General features: G+C 40.0%; 1 protein-coding gene across 8 annotated transcripts in view; it reads left to right on the top strand.

Moving 5' to 3' along the window:
• The window catches only part of JMJD1C (jumonji domain containing 1C), a 204,624-nt gene that overhangs the window by 117,027 nt on the left and 71,116 nt on the right, over positions 1-16,481 (top strand). For 4 of the 8 annotated variants that reach the window (XM_074232354.1, XM_074232353.1, XM_074232352.1 and 1 more), the window contains one exon: positions 13,097-13,186. Coding sequence is in view for 2 of the 8 variants with exons in the window: in XM_074232351.1 (XP_074088452.1) it covers positions 11,028-11,054; positions 13,097-13,186 (117 nt within the window). In the remaining 6 variants the exon portion in view is untranslated. Of the gene's footprint in view, positions 1-941; positions 11,059-12,237; positions 12,433-13,096; positions 13,187-16,481 lie in introns of those variants that run through there. The other 4 variants (XM_074232351.1, XM_074232350.1, XM_074232357.1 and 1 more) reach the window with 4 other exon arrangements.

Here is a 16,481-nt window from a genome sequence, read left to right as displayed (position 1 = left end):
TGACTCACATCACAAGGACATAAAAGGGAGATAACTACAAAGTCAAATAAACTTTTGCTACATGTTTAACAGCTGTTTTCCAGGTAAAAAAAATGAACAAACAAAATGAATATTTAGGAGAGAATTTTAAGTTTCTAAAACTACAACCAATGCAATTATTAAGAAAAATTAGAAATAATTATTTTAAGTACTTTACATTTACAAAGGACCTGAAACCAGTAATGTGTAGTTAGAAAGGAAACATTCCTTTATTTATGAACTTGGTATTGCTAACTATTTGAAACACTTGTAGGATTTAGTTCGTTTTAGATTAACTTGGAGTTTCTTGTTTGGTTTTAAAACTATTATAGTATTAAAGTTTACAGAGTGTCCCAGAAGTAATAATGCAATCCTGTAATATGACTTTGAGGACATCCTGTAATTTGTATATGGCTGCCTAGTTTTGTTTCTTTAGCTTTTGTTATACTACGAAGATTACACGAGGTTGCCTTTTTAATCAGGTCAAGTCAACAGTCATCAAAGTGCCTACAGCGTGCTAGGCAGTTGTGCTCAGAACTATTCTCAGTGAGGATTCATGAATCATGAGACTTATAAAATACAGAAAGCTCCAATTTTTTTTTAACATTACCTTCAACTTTCTGGCAAAAGTGATGAACTTGAAAGGAGAGATAATACTCTTCTTTTTGATCCTTTTAGATCAGGATGTATTTGTAATTTTCTTAACAGTGACTACAGAAAGGGATCCTTTTATGCTCTTATATAAGAAGACACTTGAGACCAGTTGGAAGACTACTGCAACTATTCAAATAATATGGTGTTGTATGTACTTCATTCTTGAAGAGAACCATGAGATGATGACATGAGAAACGCATGAATTGGATTTGAGTGGGGGGGGGGCTATGCTAAGCTAAGCTTCCCCCTCACTTTTTTTTAGGTTTTTTTTTTTTTTTGCAAGGCAAACAGGGTTAAGTGGCTTGCCCAAGGCCACACAGCTAGGTAATTATTAAGTGTCTGAGATCAGATTTGAACCCAGGTACTCCTGACTCCAGGGCCAGTGCTTTATCCACTAGGCCACCTAGCCGCCCCTCCCCCCTCACTTTCTCCTTCAGAGTGATCTGGATCCAGTGGCAACACATAGATCAGGATGACTAGAGATGGTCCCAGATGCAGTGAGAGACCTTGGTCTTTAAAAGTTCTAGGGAGTTAACCATGAGTACAAAGAATGGTATATATATGAAAGATTGTGAAAATAAAATGTTCATTTAAGATCAGCTGATCAGATTTTGGCAATTGAATTGACATTTTGACTGGTTGATAATAAAAGTAAATGAATATGTCAATTGTGGCCAAACACCTAGGAAGCTGGGAGGATTGAGTTGCCTTCAGTAGAGACAGGAAAGGATTTGGGGGGAAATAAAAGATTGAGTTCTGTTTTGGCCATGTTCACTTTGAGATGCCAGTGGTACAACTAAAATCTTAGCCTAGGAGAGAGAGTAGAACGTTTCCTTTTGTTGTTATTGTTAGTCTTGTGGATGCTCCGATTTGCAGATGACAAAAAGGTGGCACTGAAAGCCACCGAAACATAGTATTGAACTTAAATCTAACAGATGGACATGCTAAAGTGATAAACATAAAGTCCTTTACTAATGCTTCTACTTGAGAAATAGCTCATGGTTTCACTGGATAGAGTGCTAGTCTGGAATCAGAAAAAGCAGAATTTAAGTTCAGGCTCAGAAACTAACAAGGCATTTTTCTGTTTGCCTTGGTTTCTTCAGCTGTAAAATGGAGCTGGTAATAGGCACTTTCTCACAGAGTTGTCTAATGATTCTGGCACATAATAATGAATACCTGCTAGATATTCTTAAATGCAAGAGTTTGACTGGATTATTATTTCCATTATAAAATATATAGGTCATGAGAATAAGAAGATGGAGGCCTAGACATCTTCTGTAGTCTTTGTAACCTCTCAGACTTCTCCTAGACAGAAATGATGATACTTTAGCTAATGTCCTTCGTCCAGGAAACCCACAACAGGCTTTTTAAAAGAACATAAAAAGCACACATAGATGGCCAACCCAAGTTCCCTCAGAAGTTCTCACCCTCCACATACAACTCAACAACCAGACTGGCAATAGACCTGCCCCAGGTGCTACTTTCTTTCCACTGTGATAGAAATCCTGGTTTCAGGCACTTTCCTGGGTCTACTAAGGAAGCAACCATGTAGCCAGGGCAGGGCAGTTCTCATTTCTGCCAATGCTGGGCCCCGGGACCTCTGACCAGGTCTGTGGTGTGCTCCACATTGCCCAGCACCTCAGCTGGATGTTAGTAGAGACTTACTCAAGGCCTTTGGTACTGTTGGTTGTGAGGGCCTGTAGAAGTTCCCCAGGGCCAGTTTGATGGTGGCATGCTCTCTGGGCTTCTAAATGAATGATCATGCTCTGCTCCCCTGCTCCCTAAGGACCAAAGCAGGGCCCGTTGCTTTGCTCCTGGCCTTTTTAGCCTGATGTTTTCAGCAGTGTTGGCAGATGGTTTCAGCAAGGATGGAAACAGCAACTGGGACCACTAGCACACTGACAGTCAGTTATTTACATGGACAAGACTGAAGTGGAGGGAGAGTTGGGGAGCAACTGCTCAGAGCCTGGATGGATTCTCTGCCCCTTGTTCTGATTTGACCCAACAGTTAGCACCAAGAAGACAGAGCTCCTCCAGCAGCAGCAGCAGCAGCAGCAGCACACCATCCTGTAACCATAGAGTCATTGGTTACAGCCAGTGGAGAAATTCTGACTGCTCCTGACTTATCTTGGCTCCAGGAAACTGAACTTCCATTTGAATGATCTTAGGAAGATTCTGAGGGAAGGTGTTTCAAAGTCCTTTCTCGAGCTGACCTGCCAAGGTCTGATGGGCTGGCCACATTGTTCCAATGCCAAATGTATAGTGACCTCGAAGAGAAATCACACAACACAGGTGTTGTGCTCCTCCAGAGGTCAGAAGAAGCCATGCAAAGACATTCTCAAGTTCTCTCTGAAGAACTTTGGAATCATTTAGGAGATGTAGGAGACCCTGGCACAGGAATGGCCCAGCATGGGGAACCTGGATCACAGACGATGCTGTGCTCTGGAAGCAAAGCAGAAGTGCACTGGCTCAAAAGAAATGTGAGGTGTTTATAGAGAGATATTCCCATCCCACAAGTACACATGAGCTATTTATTTCTAATCTATGGTAGAGTTGTCTGCCACAGTTAAGACACGCTATATATTGACCTCAAATCCTGATAAAATCTGGTCCTCTTTGAGTACGAACAACAACTTGGGAGACAGGCCTATACTAGTTTACTGAGAATTGCCCATTGTGGGAGGATGCTGTGATTCTTTTGAGATTCAACCCTCCCCAAAGATGAGGGAGTCAGAAAGAGAGCAGTAGGGGGCAACAAGAAAAAAAGACTGAAATCACCAAAGGTATCAGGAACAAGAAAATTCAAGGACCTTGAACATAAGCAGATAAATCGAGAAGCAAAACATTGGCCATGGAAGGATTTATAGCTTCTGTGTCTAGTAAACAAGTTTAGGCCTCTATGAATAAATACTGGAAAATAAAGGAAAATAATTCAACACTTGATGAATCAGAGGAAGCTGTGGAAGGTAAGACTATAGAACCACACACAGCATGCTGCTTCTGAACGGTTCAAAAAGGAAAGAGAATTGTGATAACATAAGTTACAGTCTGCACAGCAGAAATAATGGATAAAATACAAAAACTTTAGTGATGGCAAGTCTTACCAAAGAAGAAGATAATAGATTGTTTCCAATCTAAAAGAGAAGCAAAAAAAAAACCCACTACAAATAGAAAACAGACCCACTATCCAAGCAAAACAAGTTGATCTTGTAGATAGGATGGCTAGAGACAACCTTAACAATCATAAATCTTCAAGAAGAACACAAGTAAAAACACAAAAACTAAATATATTAGAAGAAATGATACAAGAGAGAACTTTCTAGAAACCCTGAAAGTCAAAAATGGCTTATTAATTGGGTTAGCTGGGGACCTAGTGAATAGAACTTAAGTTGTGGAGTCAGAGGGACCTGACCAGCTATGTGTGACCTTGAGCAAATTCCTTAACCCCAATTCCTTGCAAAAACCAAAAAAAAAATTTTTTTTTAAAGAAATATTAATTGAAAGAATTCATGTTTCACTGTTGGGGGGGGCAGGGGAGAAAACAAAAAAAAAACAAAACAAGCTTCAGGACTAATTAGGTTGAATTTTTCAATTCAGAAACAAGGTTTTTTTTTCGTTTTTTTTTCTTTTTTTGCAAGGCAAATGGGATTAATTGGCTTGCCCAAGACCACACAGCTAGGTCATTATTAAGTGTCTGAGGTCGGATTTGAACTCAGATCCTCCTGACTCCAGGGCCGGTGCTCTATCCACTGTGCCATCTAGCCAACCCAGAAACAAGGTTTTTCAAATGACTGTGAGAAAAGTCTTCAAAAATTAAAGGAAAGGAACTTTGAATGCTATAAAACTGTTATACACCCACTGGAAAATACTGGTAGAAGTGGAATAATAAATTGGTACAAAGAGCAATAGAGTTCAGAATGTAGCCCTGGATGAATTTAACCATAAATAGAAAAAGATGACTGTTCAGTCCTAAGAGACATTTGAAACATTCTTAGAAAGAAAACCAGAGGTGAAAAGATTATTTACTTAGTGAACATCACAGACTCCAGAAATATAGGAGGGATAAAAAAAAATGCATCTGACAAGGACAACCAGAGCAACAGGCAAACAGCAGTGAGCCTGGTTAGAAGCCCAAGATAAAAGGGGAAATATGGTGGCGGTAACTGGTGAAGAGGAGACAGACTTGACATTATTGATCAAACTTGGTGACACCCTAATTACAAGGGAACCTTTGTTTTCTGTGGGACTTTGCTCTAAATGGAAGCATGCATGAAAAATGGGAGGGGATCTCAACATAAAGGGAAGTGTATAGTGTAACTGTATAGTGAAACCAAGGGCTAGCAATGAGGAGGAATTGACCCCTTTGGTCTTTCAGGAAGAGGAGAGTGTAATAGAGTGGGTAAGGAGGAAGAGGAAAAGATTGCAAGGGGAGGGAGGGAAGGAAGAAGGTCTTATTTCTAGGGTGGAGGAGATTCTATTAATGAATGCTCTTGCGGGAGGAGAGAGATTTTCAGAAGACAGATGGGAGCTTATATTGGATCTAGTCTGGGGGATTTGGTGCTTGAAAAGACCTCTCTCTCATCCTACTTTGGGCTCAGTGGAAATCATGGGGGCAAACTGGAAATTGGAACAGTTTTAAGTAAAATCTAAAAAATACATAGTAGGGAGAATGTGGTGGGCTGCATAATCTCGGGGACATGGAGGAGAAAGGTCCTACCATGGGGCAGTGTCTTCTCTGTCCCCTGCAGGACTTGACATTATTTTTAAATTTCTGAGAGAATAGAGAGATTAGGTGATTATAGGAGTCATAAACCAGAGATTGAGGGTCTAGAAAGAAAAGATGGATAATGAAGAGAGTGACAAAAATGCTCTGTGGAAAAGTGGTAGTGCCCCCCCTCCACCATGAAGGGTTTTTTGGGGGGTTTTTTAGGTTTTTGCAAGGCAGTAGGGTTAAGTGTCTTGCCCAAGGCCACACAGCTAGGTAATTATTTAAGTGTCTGAGGTTGGATTTGAACTCAGGTCCTCCTGACTCCAGGGATGGTACTCTGTGCCGCCTAGCTACTTCCCCATGAAGTTTTAGAAATACAAATGAACAGGAAGTAGTTGAAGGGGAGGAGAGCAGAAGGTATCTGCTTGGGTAATTGACAGGGGAAAATGGGGTAAGATTTGTGGTTTTGTTCACTTAGGGGACTGATGACATCAGGAAGGTGATTGTCTTTTTTTAATTGAATTTTTTCCAGTTACATACAATGTTAATTTTTCAACATTCCTCCATTTTCAAATTTCTGAGTTTTATATTTTTTGACCACCCTCTTCCCTTCCCACTCCCCCTGGTGAATAGTCTAGTGAAAGTTGTACCATGTACATTTGTGTTTAACATATTTACATATTAGTCATGTTGTAAAAAAAGGAATCAGAACTTTTTTAAAAAGGTGAACATAATATGCTTTGCTCTGCATTTAGACTCCATAGTTTTTTCCCTCTAGATGTGAATGTGTTATCCATAACAGGTCCTAGATCACTGAACTGCTGAAAGAAGCTGCATCCATCATAGTTGGGCAGTTGACAATGTTGTTGATACTGTGTACAAGGTTCTCTTGGTTCTGCTCCCTTCACTCAGCATCAGTTCCTGTAATTCTTTCTATGCCTCTCTAAAGTCCCAACCACTTGTGATTTCTTACAGAAAAATAGTACTCCAAAATATTCATAAGCCACAACTTTTTCAGCCATTCCCCAAATGATGGATATCTCTTAAATGTCTAATTCTTTGTCACTACAAAAAGAGCTGCTATACAGGGCAGCTAGCACTGGCCCTGGAGTCAGGAGTACCTGAGTTCAAATACAGCCTCAGACACTTAATAATGACCTAGTTGTGTGGCCTTGGGCAAGCCACTTAACCCCATTGCCTTGCAAAAACTTTAAAAAAAAAGCTTCTACAAATATATTTTTGAAAATCTTAGACTTTTCCCATTTTTTATGATTTCTTTGGGATATTGACCCAAGTAGCTCTTTGAGCATAGTTCCAGATTGCTCCCCAGAATGGTTGGATCAGTTCACACCTCCACCAACAGTGCATTACTGTCCCATTTTTCCCACATCTTCTCCAGTATGAAAGAATATACTAAAAATAGGATTGACAAAAGAATACACATTTTAAAAATTATAAAGACAACAAGTAAACTTAAAATAAGTACAAAAGAAGTGGAGGAAAAATAAATTAGAAGGAAAAAATTATAGAAATAATATAAAACTAAAAAACTGATTCTTCAAAAAAGACTATCTAATCTGATTAAAAAGACAAAAATCAAAGCAATTAGATAGCAAACAAGGAGTTTGAAATCACAACAGATCTAGAAAAAGAATAATTAGATCCCAAATTGAGAAAACAAGAAATAAATACTTCAAAACTGTACAATACACAAACTTATCAAAAGACCAGATTTCTTAAACAAATCTCATAAGAGGAAATATATCAAATAGAAAATACCAGAGGAAAAACAGAATATCTTCTGGTCCTAATAGATTCACAGGAGAATTCTTTTCAATCCTTTAAAGAACAATTAGCATTCATACTTAACAGATTCCCAACAGTTGAGAAAATGCCCTATCCAAATCCTTTTATATAGTCTTAATACCTAAAGATAATAATGTATATTTTAGATAGATAATTCTATCTTTCTGTATGGAAAGATAAAGCACAGAAGGAAAACTATAAGCCAGTATTATTAATGAACATTGACTCAAAACTTTTAAACAAAATCCTTTCTACTGCACTAGAGCAGTTTATCCAAGAAATCATTCATTGTGACCAAGTAGGATTTATATAAGGGATACAAAGATGGTTCAACATTAGGGGAAACAATCAAAATAACCATATTTAAAGCCAAAGCATTCAAAACTGTATGATCATCTCAGTAGACACAATAAAAGCCTTAAAAAGTACAGCACTCTTTATGCCAAAAAAACCCTACAAAATATAGATATATATAGAGGTATCTTTTTTAATATCATGAAAATGAAATTTATATAACCAAAACTAAGATCATATATAATATACATTTTTCCAATAAATACTGCAGTGAAGCAAACATGTTGCTCACTCTTCTCCACTATTATAACAATAAGATAAGAGGAGAGAAATTCAAAGACATAAAAATAAGGAAGAGATAAAAGTATCTGTATTTGCTGAAGATAGAATGACAAACTTGGAAAAAAATCAGAGGATTGGCAAAGATATTGAAATAATAGCTTCAGCAAACTTGCAGTCTACAGAATAAATCCTCAAAAATCAATAGCATTTATCTATAACAGAACCCAAGAAGCAATAACAGAAAGCAAAATCCTATTCTAGATCACAAAAAAATGACAAAATATTTGGCGATGACCTTCCAAAACATCAAAAGATTTTATAAAATGCTGCTGAAAGCAATGAAGAACCAATTACGTGGCTGAAGGAATATTCAGTTGTTCATAGCTAGGCTGTGCCAATATAATAAAAAACCAACAATACCAAAATTAAATTACACTTTTAATTCAATAACCATGAAAGTAAGAAGGGAGTGCATTATATAAGGCACTTATTGAAATCAGGACAAAATTCTTAATATTTTATACCAAAGGAAATAATGAAAAGCAGTAGAAATGAATAGGAACTAGCACCACTCAGATGTAAAGCAGTCATCAGATATTGGTTAAAGAGTAGAGATCAATGAAACAGACTAGAGAAGGAGATTCAGCAACATTAGAACACATGAAGTACCCAGGGGAAAAAACTCCTCATTGAATAAAACCAAAGAATGGTCTGTCAGAAATTAGGGTTAGATAACTATCTTCTACCAAATTCTGTTCTTTTTTAAAAAAAATATTTAAAACCAAGGCATTCAAAACCATATGATCATCTCATTTATTTAGATGGGTGACCTCAATATTAAAGCTAATACTCTACAGAAACATATTGCATACCTTTCTTATGGCTATGGGTATTAGTTTTTGTTTTTTTTTTTTTGAATTTTTGTTTTTGTAGGTGATGGGGTTAAAATAACTTGCCCGAGGTCACACAGCTAATAAGTATTAGGTGTTTGAGGTCAAATTTTAACTCATGGCCTTCTGTCCACAGGACCAGTGCTTTATCCACTGTGCCAGCAATTAAGAGATATATTCTTAACGAAACAAGATATAATAACAATATTAAAGTGAAGAACTAATTAACAGACAAAATTAATGCATCTAAAGTAAGAAAAGAAGGGATGAAATGGGAAAGTCTTTTTTTGGTTTAATAAAATTTCCCTGTAATAGCATTCCCCATGACATAGATGGTCAAAGGATATGAAGTTTACAAAACAATGCAAAATATTCACAACCACATGAAAGAACGTTCCAAATTAATAATAATAAGAAAAATTCAAATAGACAAAATGGTGAGGTTTCATCTGCAAAGTGGCAAAAATGTCAAAAATAAAAATGGGAACCAGTGTTGAAGGAGGAGGTTGGGGGAGAGGGAGAGTCTTGCCAATACACTGTTGGGTGTACCATTTTGTACAATCATTTTCCAAAACAACTTGTAATTATACTTATAAAGTGACTGAATTATCTTCAGAGACTTACTGAACTTCTATCCCAAGGAAGCCATTAACAAAAAGAAATCTCCCATTTATACCAAAATACTTATAGCAGCACTTTTTGTTACAGCAAAGAATTGGAAATAGAGTTAAATGTTGGTTGATTGGTAAATGGATAAAGAATTTGTGGTCTCTGTAGTGGAATATAACATAACTGTAAAAAAATTTGTATGTGGTGAATATAGAGAAGCCCAGAAAGATCTGCATGAACTGATGCAGAGGAAAATAGTCAAGAAACCAATATAATCAGTATCATTAGATATGCCACATGGTCAAGAAAATTGATTTATGATTTATTTAAATTTTACCCAGAGATCAGAATCAGGACAAAGATAGGCTTAAAATAATGAAAAACTAGTTTTCTAAATGTGGAATATAGTGTCTCTGGAGTTATTAGATTTTCTTGCACCGTAGATTTGCAAAGGGGCATATAATTTCTTGGATAAATTGTATAGAGTTGTTTCTGTGGTAGAGATTGAATTAGTTGGTTGCTGAAATCCTTTCCAATTGTGAAATTTTGTGTCTACTCTTCCAAATGAAGCACCATTCAAAGGGAATAAAAAGTAGAAGAGAATTTTCCTGACAACTGAAGAGTTTACATAATACATAATAATTATTTGAGGAGTTGAAGGAATATCTTATTAATGCTGTATTCCAATGTTTTATTAGCTCGAGTAGTTGTAGGAAGAACAAAATAAGCCATATACTGCTGATTCTAGGGTTTACATGGCACAAACTGGAGAGAATTGTGATACCTCCTAAAATAGGTGCTATGCCCCAGTTAATGTCAGGGTTATGCTGGGTCAAACAGAAAAAAAATGACTATTAAATTCTGGTTATGGAGGGGGAGGTTGATGTACATCAAAGCTGTTTCCGTTTGAGTCATGGTGTTCATTGCAACATTGATATACAGGATAGGATTCTCCATAACTGGGGAGGTTCTACAGATGAGGATTTCTGATAACACTGGTTGGTTGGTTGCTTTTGTTCTTCATTATTGGAGAAGACCAAAACAACATCACTGTGATAGAGACAGATGACAGTGTGTCCAGCTATGGCAGATCAGACCAGTACGGGCTTGGAGTGCTCTCCCACGGGTTGGACACAGATAGTCCATGTGAGCACCTGGGGTGTTTACCTTAAACTTTGGGTTTCCTTTGAGCTATTTCCATTCTGCCATGCTCTGAGAGCACAGCTCTGTCTCTGAGGAGGGCATGCCTTGCTGGGCAGTCCTGTGCCAGTGTCTTCCATGCTGCATCATCAGTGCATCATCAGTTCCAAAGTTCTTGAGACCTTCAAGTGTGCCCCTGTATGGCTTCTTCTGACTTTCCTGTGTGAGTTCTCCATAAAATCTTTTTTTTCTTTTTTGGTGAGTGTATGTCTGACATTGTAACAACATGAGCAGGGCTTTTTCCAGATAATGCCATTGAGGGAACAGCATGGATCTGTAGTAAAGAAGGCCCCAGGTCCCAACCATGGCTCTTGACATGTACTAGTTTGTAATCTTGAGTGAAGCACTTAGTGTCTCAGCCTAAATTTTCTCATTTGTAAAAGAGGTAGTTAGTAGTGCTTGTAATACCAGTCTGACGAGTTTTGCTGTAAGGAAAGCACTCTGTACACTTTAAAGTCCTATTGAAGGAAGTGTCAGGAGATAAAACATTCACTGTGGTAAGCTTTGGAAACATAAAAAGACAAACAGTGTGTGCCCTCGAGGAGCTGCCGTTCTAATGGAGGAAGATGACCCACAAAGAGGAACTGGACAAGGTGGGTAAGTGAGGAGGGGGCATTGTGTGCTCGGTGTCTGGAGAAGCAGGAACCGAGGGGTGTCGGGCGGGGCTGGCTGGGGCGGACTTCCTCAAATGGAGAATGCCATTGGACAGACAGGAAAGAAATGACTGTTCAATTCTGGTTATTTATTTGGGGGGGGGTGATGGACATCAAAGCTGTCACAGTACCTCAAAATAGTTAGGGTAAAGCCATAGGTTTTTCTGTTGGGGAGCAGCATGGAACATTTAAATTTAAAGTACCGGATAAGTCTTTCCCCCATTAATCTAGGCCAGTTTCTCCACCTCTAGCCCTGTTTCAAAGCCATGGATATTTAAATTATCTTTCCAATTTACCACATTTCTTTGCCTCTAGGTTGGCATGTGTAATAAGGCCTTGATAGTAGATTTTTCCCATAGTTGTGAAAAGTTATCTAAAATGGAATCTCAGGTACATTTTGATGTTGACTGGTCTTCCTCTTAAGGATGGAATGCATGGGTTTTGGATTGTTTGGTTTTTTTTATGATAGTTTGCATATTTTCCCAAAAAAGAAACCACCCTCTGTTACCAGGAACTTAGGAACCCTGTGGCAGAGAGCCAAGGTGCCCACTGAAGGTCAGGAATTGTTAGCTAAAGGCAGGCTTGGGTGCTCTTGGTTCCACGGGGGCCTGATTGGTGAGAGGGTGAAGGTGGCCCGTGTTCGTGTCTACTTAGAGCGTTAAGGCGGTGCTTTCGGAGCCCCAGAGCATGTGGCTCCTTGGGGAGGGGAAGCTGGCAGGCTGGCAGGCTGGCTTTGTGGTCTTGGAGGGCACCTGCGAGCTGTGCCCGCCGGCTTGGCCCTCACCAGGACTAGCGGGGTCCGGGAGCAGGGGGGCCAGCCCCGAGAAACCGCCGCCGCGCCGCCCCTGCCGCGCAGGACACCCCAAAGGGCCGCCCTCGAGCATGCGGGGCCCCCGAGGGCTGCGGGCACTGGGGGACTTCCTGGAGGGGCGGGGCCGGCCGCACGTGGGCCCCGGAGTCGGGCCCCGGAGTCGGGCCCCGCCGCCCCGGCCCCCGCCGTCGGCCATCGGCCCGGGGCCCGGGACCCGCCCCCCGCCCCCCGCCAGGGCCCGCCCCCCGCCGCTTCCTTCCTGCCCGGCCCGGCCCCCCGCGCCGGCCCCGGGCGCTGCTCTCGGATGGCCGGGGGTGAAGAGGGGGTGCGGCCCCCTGCCGCTTCGCGGTACCCGTGCTTTGGAGTTGCCCACGGTTCCCCCATGAGGCCCAATGAGACTCCCGGCCCGGCTTTGGGGAGCCTTAGAGCGTCCCCCCAAGACAGAGGGAGTGCGAAGGGGGAGAAAGGAGCCGGAGCGCCGCCGCCGGCCCGGGGCGCGGGTCCGAGGTGCTTCTCCCCCAGGTGTTTGTGTGAAAGCCGGCGAGGCTTCGTGCGGGCCCGGGCCCAGCCCCAGCCCCAGGCCCCTCCCGGGACCTCAGTGAGCGAGAAAGTGAGGACCCCCGCGGCCTCGGCCAGCCCGGAGGGCTGCAAGGGCGAGCCGGGCAGCCCCGCATCTTCTCTCCCGGCCCCGCTGCCCGAACTGAGCCGCACTTGTGGGGGGGGGGGGGGCCCAGACAAAAGAGCGCTTGCATTAGATGTTACCTTGCAGCAAGATCCCTGTTTACCCCAGGAAACAGAGAAAAGGAAATGGCATGCACCGGGTGTTGAATGGTCACTTTTGCCTTCCTTTTCTTAGTCTCCCTTTCCTCTCCACCTCCCCCCTCTTTATGGATGCATCTGGAATTCCCGTTTGGGCCGGGCTGGGGGCAGGGAAGGAGAAGCCTCATGCAGCCTGTGCTTTGGAGAGCCTTTGGGTGATTGGGGTCGATAAGCCAGAAATGTGCCTTTAATACCTTGTTTTAAGTTGTGTTCTCCAAGATAATATGCTGCTGCTCTGGAGGCCATGCTGAAAATGAAGCTAACAAATGACACATGATGGATGACCAGTTCAAATATAAAATGGAGAGATAATCTGCGATGCTCACATATTTATTTCATTTCCCCCCCTCAGGGATTCAAACCTCTAGTTGGAAAAAGCTCTACTGCTGTGGACAAACGAGTAGATTTTGTAACTGAAGACAGCACCTTTGAGCCCTATCAGGTAAGGAATCAAGATGACTTTTTAGAAAAGAATATGCTTAGTATCTCAGGTATGATGACGAAGTCAGCTCTCTCCTCCAGGCCTAAGTGGGCACTCAGTCCCGACTCGGAAAAAAGAGCAGGTTGGCTCGTGGCTAGGTCCCTTGACTTGGTTAAGCATGGGGCCTCAAAAAGGACCCACTCAGTGGGATCACTTCATATCCATGCTATGAACTTTCAAGTACAAAAGCTTTTATTTAAAAAATCAAGTTTAACTGGCCTAAAGAAATAATTGCTTTTGCCTCAGGTTTCAAATTTGCATTTAGGAAGCATTTCCTAAATTGTTTATAGCTTTCTAATCTGAAATATTTAATTAGTAACAGTATTTTGTAAGCCTTTGTTTTTGTTTAAGGCACCTGCAAATAACCCCTGTACAAAACTGTTAAGTAATGGATTGGTTTTTGTTTTTTATTTCTCGGTAACAACGATGATTTTAAACAAATAGTCCTGAAGAAACATTTTCAATCTTGATGTACTTTTCAATGCATCTGCAAAAGAATATATTCTCATTTGTATTGTCAGATGACATTGATTCTTTGTTTTAAAAACTTTAAAGCTAAAGTAGTACCTAATATTTTTGTAAGTAAATAATTGGAAGAGAAATCATTTTACTCGAAATGTCTCTTTATTTAAAAAAAACCTGGGGTGTCAAAAAATTCCTATTTATCAGATAATTGTTTTCAAAATGTGTACAGAGGAGTTTTATGAATACATGGTGCCTGAGATTTCAGTTACTGAACAGGACCTTTGTTGTTTCTAAAGTCATAATACCTTGGGAATTAGATTAGTGGAATGCTTCTGCTGTTTGTTGTGACTTCATTCTCTCCAAATAAATGAGTGGTTCCCTCAGTACACATTTTGTTTCCTATTTTAAAGTCTCACTAAAAATGTATTTCTTCCCCCCTCCCCATCATCTTGGTGATTTTAGCCAGAGGCCATTTTTCTTTTGCTATGTAGATGCTATTGAAATAGAACTTTAAATCCATACAAAAGCCAAGGCCTGTGTTGAATTTGTGGGGGAGGACCTTTCAGCTGTCACTTATTTTAACTTCTCACAGCTCTTGGTAAAGGTTTCTTTTCCAACAAAGAAATGGTTTCTTTTAGGTTAGACCCTTAAAGTTTTCTCATCTTGAGGTTGATTTGGGGAAGTGAAATAAAACCATGATCTGAAAATAAGCTCTTGGCCAGGTGGCCTGGGTAGCCCAGCCTTTTATTTATTATTCTAACACTGATTAAAAGAAAGGACTGACATCTCTCTTTTAAAAAAAAAAAAATTTTTTTTAAGTTATGTTTGCCTTCTGCTCTTGATGGGTCATTTTTACTTCTTGGTCTCTTATTTTGTTCTCAAAAGCACAAAGCCAAAGTCTCTTTTATGAAATGTTGGCAGGATGAGAATCTGTTTTATAAATCATTTCAACCACCCAGCCAATAGCCAGTGGTCAGGGTCAGCCTCCCGACTTCCAAGAGAGGAGGACTGACTCACTTTGTCTTGGAACCATTCTGTACTTCTCTGATGAGAAGAATTGACATTCCCTGAATGAGCTACACAGCTAGTCCTTAAATCCTCTTGTACTCTGTTCATGTATTACAATTTTGGAATTTGGGGAGTATTCAGAGGTAATAGAAACCATGGTGCCCTTTTGTATGCATTCGCATCTTTACTGTATTTCTGTTTTTATTTTTTTTGAAAATAAGATTAAAATGTGGAAATCTAATGTTAATTACTGCCGATATTAATAGAGCATTTATTATTGGTTTGCAGAATGTTTCAAACACTATCATTTGGTCCATTAAATACTAATCCTTTGTTGTGGGTCAGTAACTATATTTTGGAGGTGAACAAAAGTGTTAAGAGCTAAAAAGTAATCCCTTAAATATGCCATCTGAGGCTATCTCATCATAGAAATCTTTACTGAGACAGTTTATACTAAGGTTTTATATTGAAAGTACATAGAGGGGCAGCTAGGTGGCGAAGTGGATAAAGCACCAGCCCTGGAGTCAGGAGTACCTGGGTTCAAATCTGGTCTCAGACACTTAATAATTACCTAGCTGTGTGGCCTTGGGCAAGCCACTTAACCCCGTTTGCCTTGCAAAAACCTTAAAAAAAAAAAAAAGTACATAGAGAAACACATTTTCCAAAATATAAGGATTTTTTATTTCAAATGTTAAATATTAGTAAATAGAACACAGCTTCCTCTCCTATTCAGTCAACAAATAGTTATATGGTTGAGATATTTCTTTTCTTAGATCCATCCAACTAAGATAAATGACTGCTATAAAAAGGAACAATTTATAGGATGCAAGTGGTATGTAACTTTCCTCCAGAATATTGTTCTTCAACCACTTGTCCAAACATTACATTAAATAAATTCTTTGGCATCTTAAACATGCAGCTGTTACTGGCATAGATTTTGGTAAATAGTGTCTTAACATTTCAACCTTAGGGCAGCTTTCTGTGGTTAAAGGAAAGCTTTAGTGGTTCTCAGAAAGTGATACTTAAATGAAAAGTCCCCCTTCTTTCTCTGATTTTTAAAAATTGAATTTTAAAGTACTCTGTTGAATTTCATCTTCAGAGGGATCAATGATGTGATTGATTCAGGAATTCCTTCCAGAGATAGAGATGGCAACCCATCTATGCCTTCCATCCTTCCATTTCATTGGCCATTCTTTCCCAAAAGTTTGCTACCAGTGTGCTGGAGGCCTTTTTCATTTTCTCCTGGCGTTGTCTGGATTCCCCAGGATCACTGAGGCTTTCTGGTTGTCACTCTTTCTTTGCCACTAGACAGGACAGCCCATCTTCTATTGCCCAACTCACAATTCCTTGCTGATGGAGGACTTGGTTTTCTGTTGTAACAGGGTCACAGGCAAGCTTCTTAGTTGCTCACTCCTGCTTGAGATTCATTTGAGTTCTTAAAAAGCAGCCATATTCATAGTGGAATGCCAGTTTTCATATTTATAGATTGGTCAGTGTGGTGCTAAGGGGGTGGAGTGTAGAGAGTGCTGAATTTGGGGTCAGGAAGGCCTAAGTTAAAATCTTTCTTAAGATATTTTTTTTTTTTTAGCAGTTTGACCCTGAGTAAATGATTTAAGCTTTCCAGCCTCAGTTTACTGATCTGTAAAATGAGGATATCAGCACGTTAATGACTTATTATATTATGTAGTTTAAGTGAGTTATTGAATGTAAAACACTTTGTAAACCTTCAAGTATTAATGTCCTGTAATCTAGTAGGGAGGTAGGTCCAAAAAATACTATGATA

This window comes from Macrotis lagotis, chromosome 4, assembly GCF_037893015.1.
Source record: "Macrotis lagotis isolate mMagLag1 chromosome 4, bilby.v1.9.chrom.fasta, whole genome shotgun sequence".
NCBI lineage: Eukaryota > Metazoa > Chordata > Mammalia > Peramelemorphia > Peramelidae > Macrotis > Macrotis lagotis.
The sequence above is the reverse complement of the archived record's forward strand: the minus strand, read 5'-3'. Positions and strand labels throughout refer to the sequence as shown.